This window comes from Trichechus manatus, unplaced genomic scaffold, assembly GCF_000243295.1.
Source record: "Trichechus manatus latirostris isolate Lorelei unplaced genomic scaffold, TriManLat1.0 scaffold00190, whole genome shotgun sequence".
NCBI lineage: Eukaryota > Metazoa > Chordata > Mammalia > Sirenia > Trichechidae > Trichechus > Trichechus manatus.
This window is the reverse complement of record NW_004444126.1, coordinates 3359477-3365173: the sequence shown is the minus strand read 5'-3', so window position 1 is coordinate 3365173 and position 5697 is coordinate 3359477. Positions and strand designations below refer to the sequence as shown.

General features: G+C 44.8%; 1 protein-coding gene across 1 annotated transcript in view; it reads left to right on the top strand.

Moving 5' to 3' along the window:
* The window catches only part of SEZ6L (seizure related 6 homolog like), a 153872-nt gene that overhangs the window by 50344 nt on the left and 97831 nt on the right, over positions 1–5697 (top strand). The window contains exon 8 of the mRNA XM_023741798.1: positions 397–593. Within this exon, the coding sequence (XP_023597566.1) occupies positions 397–593 (197 nt within the window). The remainder of the gene's footprint in view (positions 1–396; positions 594–5697) is intronic.

The following is a 5697-nucleotide window of genomic DNA, read 5'->3' as shown; positions in this document are numbered from 1 at the left end:
CCCAGAACTAAAACAATTTCCAAGGCCAACTCTTCAGACAGGGATTGGACTGGACTGTGGGACATAAAGTGATACTCTTGAGGAGTGTGCCTCTTAGCTTAAGTAGATGCAAGGGACTAAATGGGAAGCTTCTGTCCTGAGGTGAGATGGGAAGGCAGAGAGGGTTGGGAGCTGGTTGAATGGACACGAGGTATCAGGGGTGGAAAGGAGGAGTTTGCTGTCACAGTATGGGGAGAGCAATTAGAGTCACATAACAACGTATATATAAATTTTTGTATGGGAAAAAAATAATAAAAGATTCATACAATTAAAAACAAAATGAAAGGCTTATTGAATGCCCATAGCTTTGCTTAACCCTCTGGCTTCCTAAGTCTTCTCTTCTCTCTGTCCTCCAAGCCTGAACCTGAGCAACAGCGACATCCTGACCATATACGATGGTGACGAGGTCATGCCTCATATCCTGGGGCAGTACCTTGGGAACAGTGGCCCCCAGAAGCTGTACTCCTCCACACCAGACCTAACCATCCAATTCCACTCAGACCCAGCTGGCCTCATCTTTGGGAAGGGCCAGGGATTTATCATGAACTACATAGGTAGGTGTCTCACCTGGTCAATTGTTTTCTTAGTGTTTTAGATGCAGGTTAAAATGGTTTCCTGTAGATCTGTCTGTTTGGGAGTTTTGTGCTACATAAGACTTTCTTTACATTGGAACAGGAAATATATGTGGTTTTTTCAATAGTTTAGCTTAATTAGTAAAGAATGCCTGCCTTGAGCATTGTGCTTCTCTAAAGAACTAACTATATGGGATCAAACTGACAACAGCAACTGGAAACATTAGATAGGAAGCTTAGTGGGCAGTGAGATTATGTTAATGGGGAGGAACAACTCAGAAAAAGAAGGTGTCTTAGGCTGGGCTCTCTAGAGGAGCAAAACCAGTGAAGTATATGTGTGTGTGTGTGTGTGTGTGTGTGTGTGTGTGTGCATGTATGTATGTATATAGAGAGAGATTTATTTTAAGGAAATGGCTCATGCAGTTGTGGAGGCTAGCAAGTCCAAAATCCATGGATCAGGCATCAGGCTTCTCCTGATTCACTTGGTTGCAGGGGCTGATGAAACCAAAATCGGCAGGTCAGGCAGAAGGCTGCTGGCTCATGGGGCTGCAGGAGCTGGCAAATCCCAGATCAGATGGCAGGCTGCTGGCTCACGTCCCAAGAACCAGAGGTCAGAGGAGTACGAGCAGGATGCAGGATCAAGAGAGGGCTAGCTTTGCCAGAACATCCATATATATTGGATGCAGGCCACACCCCCAAGGAAATACCCCTTTCAACTGTTTGGTTACTCAGATCACACAATGGAGGATGATTACATCATATCTGCCAAACCACTGAAAATCATGGTTTAGCCAAGTCAACACATAACCTTAACCATCACAGAGGGCGAGAATGGTTGCACAATTTGAGTAATGCAATCAATGTCACTGAATTGTACATGAAGAAATTGTTGTATTGGCGTATGATCTGCTGTGTACATTTTAAACAACAACAAATTATTTAACAATATATGTGTGTGTATGTGTGTGTGTGGTTTTTAAGAGCTTGGGCTCTCTAGTCAGAAGGACCAGGGCTTAAGTCCTAATACTGTCATAAATGCTGTATGACCTTGGGCAAGTCACTGTATCTCTCTGAGCCTCCTTTCTGTCATGTGTAAAATTGGAATACAGCTACCTACTCCCAAGGTTGATATCGGGATTTGATAGATGATGCCTAATAACTTCAAGATTCATCACATTTTATTTGTAGTCAGCTTAAATTTTATATCATCAACACACTTTCCTCTATTTGCAACTTCTCAAAGCATTGTCTTCACCTTCTTGCCTAAACTGAAGCTTGTCTCTCCCCTGTAGCTCATCCAATAGAGTCAGCTCTTACTCTCCCACTCCACGTACTCTAGGACTTTCTGGTGCAAAAGAGGTCTTCATTGATCCTCACTGTGGCTTCTGAACCATTTCTCTCCCACTATCTTAAGACAGCCCATCTCCTTTGAAGTTCAAATTAAGTTCACACTTGACCACCCAGTACCCCCTCCCCATTGCTTGCATCTACCCCCGCTTCCCTCTTCACTCCCCACCCTCTAACTCCCCGTCATTTATTACTGGCTCCATTACCCTCTTCTGCTCAACGTCTAAACCCTGGAGGTCCTAGGCTTCATCCTGGACCCTGTCCTCTTCCAGTCCCATGGCTTAAAATAATACCTATATTCCATTGCCACCGCCCATCTGTCAGTTTGTCATACTCTGGTGGCTTGCGTGTTCTTATGATGCTGGAAGCTACATCACCAGTACTTCAAATACTGCAGGGTCATCCATGGTGGACAGGTTTCAGTGGAGCTTCTAGACTAAGACTAGGAAGAAAGGCCTGGTAATCTGTTTCCAAAAATTAGCCAGTGAAAACTCAATGGATCACAATAGACTATTGTCTGATATAGTGCTGGAAGATGAGTCCCCTATGTTGGAAAGCAACAGTGGACTCAAGCATGCTGGCTGTCACGAGGATGGTGCAGGACCAGGCAGTGTTTCTTTGTGTTGTACTTCAGGTTGCCATGAGTCGGAGCCAACTCAACAGCAACTAACAGCATTTCCACTGACCCCCAAGTTTTACTTCCAACCTTGAACTCCAGACTCCTATCTCCAAATACCCTCAAACTACTGTCCTGCGTGTCTAATAGGTATCTCAGATTTAACATGGCCCAATCAGAACTATTTATTTTCCTACTCCACCACTACCTCAAACTGCTTCTCCTACTATCTGCCCATCACAGGAAATGGAACCCCAACTCCCTGGATTCTTGGGCCAATTTCTAGGACTCATCACTGCTTCCTTTTTCCTCATCCTCATATCCAATCTGTCCTCTCAATTCTACTTCCATGATACATTTCAAATTCAAGGACTTCTCTCTGTCTTCCTATGGCCACACCCTCGTCCAAGCTGCCATCATCAAACCCTTAGAAAGCAAGTCTCACCAGCTTCCTAACTTTGATGCTCTCTCACCCCTGAGATCCTTTCTCCACCCAGCAGTCAAGGGGCTGGAACATGGTGAAGTCCCACTGATCCCAACGCCAGAAGGGACTTGAACTGATAGAGTATCTGGTCCAACCCTGTAATGTCCCAGGAGAAGAAGCTCTGACCAGTGATGAAAAGGGACTTGCTTGTCAGGAGCAGAGATGAGCCTCACACCTAGGCCTCCTGGCTCCCAGTTCTAAGGGTTTCTTCACCCCTACCCCAGTACTTTTGGCAGCATCAGAGAACCTGGGAGACACAACAGGAGGTAAGACCTGTTATGTATTGAATTGTGTCCCCTCAAAAGATGTTGAAGTCCTAACTCCTGGTACCTATGAATGTGAACGTTGTTTGGAAAGAGGGTCTTTGAAGATGTCATCAGTTAGGTCAATGTGGGGCCATACTGTAGTACAGTGAGTCCTAATCCAATATAAGTGGTGTCCTTATAAAAGAGGAAAAGAGACACAGAGACAAGACAGCCATGTGAAGACAGAGACAGAGATTGGAGAGATCTACAAGCTAAGGAGCACCAAGGATTGCCAGCCAACACCAGAAGCTAGGAGAGAGACATGGAACAGATTCTCCCTCAGAGCCTCAGAAGGAATCAACATGGCTGACACCCTGATCTTGGACTCCCAGGCTCTAGAACAGTGAGATAATACATTTCTGTTGCTTTAGGCCACCAGTTTGTTACAACAGCCCTAGGAAACTAATACAAGACCTAACTTTTTTTGATGTCCAGAATGGTGGATGGTAGGTACACCCTGAGGATCTCAATGAGCAAGTTTCAGCCAGCAATTAGGGGGCATGCTTATACCTTTCAGGAACTAGGTTGACATCTTGATCTCCAGGATGAAGTGACAAAAAGAGGATTCATTCTGCCAAGACTTCCCCCTACCACCACCACCAACAACCACGAAATACCCTCTGGCTGGGGCAAGATCCTGTGTCTTTAGTTCTTTCTTCTCCTTGGCTTGAAGAATTGCCCATCTCCATCCAATATAATTGTCCTCTATGTACCACCCCTTTACACCAGAAATAGAAGCCACTCTCCTGACCATTGGCTGTGCCAAGGAGCCCCATGCATGCTAAAATAAGTTCCTTGCTTTTTTATTTTCAGTTGATGACCATTTTTCATCCTTGCCTGCTGTGTGTCCGCCTCTCAAAGGGGCTAACACAAGTATTGATTCTCTTTTTTATGTTTCTCAGAGGCCTGTTTACTCCTTGATTGTGCTACTAAATATTTTCAGGCTGTTATTGTTGCTTCTTTCAGGGGGTTCCCCACTCTTTAGTGGGCAGTGCCCTGGGGCATTGTAGGGTGGCCTGTGTTGGCTGCCCAGTCCAGGTGCCCTCTGGAGGCAGCTGCCTTTGAAGAGAGATGTTCTCATGACTTGGCTTCAGTCTATTTCCTTTGACTCCCCCTCCTTCCCCAATAAAGGATGAGGTCATAGTTTTGCTCATTTGTCTTCTCTGGTGCCCATGTCAGTCGTCCAAAACTGCATTTTGCTTGATGGCATGAATCTGACTCTCCAAGGCTGATCAAGGTTAACCAGAAAGTCTGCTTAGTCTGGTAACATCTTGATGAGGAGGTGTTCTTGTTCATTGAACTTGAAATTTAGATTTGTATGGCAATTTATAGTTGGCAAGCACTTATACATGTATCATTTTATTTCATCTTCAAATGTGTTAGCTCCATTTTCCAGAGAGTTTGGTTCACGGAAACTCATGACACCTCCTATGTGCTTGATGCTAGACCCTGTGCTAGGCACCGGGATATAGGAATGACTAGAATGTTCTCCCTGCCCTTGAGCAGATTACTGAAAATGGGAGAGGGAATCCTGTAGACAGGCCATGTCAGGGCCATGTGCTGATGCTGTGGGAGAGGCAAGACAGGATTTCAGAGAACACTTCCCAGGGATACACAGCCTGGCTAATTTGGGTAACAAAAAAGAGAGAGAGAGAGAACATTTCTGGCTATCCTTATTTCTGTTAAAGAAACAGAGTTATTTTCACGGGGATGAAAAATGGGGCTCTGTATTTAATTTTGATGCCAGTCAATTGCTTGTGACTACCTATGTTGAGGAGTCCCTGGGTGGTGCAGCTAACACGTTCAGCTGCCAACCAAAAGGCTGGATGTTCGAATTCACCAAGAGGTGCCTTGGAAGAAAGGCCTGGTGATCTACTTCAGAAAAATCAGCCATTGAAAACCCTCTAGATAGACACAATGGAATATTACTCAGCCATGAAGAGAAATAAGGTCCTGATACACACCACAATATGGATAAGCCTGGAAAACATCATGCTGAGCAGAATAAGTCAGTCACAAAAGGACAAATATTGTATGATCTCCTTTATATGAAATAAGTAAATACATAAAAACCAAAGATTATTAGTGGTTACCAGAGGTGGGAGGGAGGGGTAAACAGGAAGACGTTGCTTAGGGGGTATCTTAGTCATCTATTGCTGCTATAACAGAAATACCACAAGTGGATGGTTTTAATGAAGAGAAGTTTATTTCCTCACTGTCAAAGTAGGCTAAAAGTCCAAATTCAGGGTGTCAGCTCCAGGGGAAGTCTTTCTCTGTCTGTCGGCCTTCTCATCAGTGTTCCCCTGGACTAGGAGCTTCTCGGCGCAGGGACCC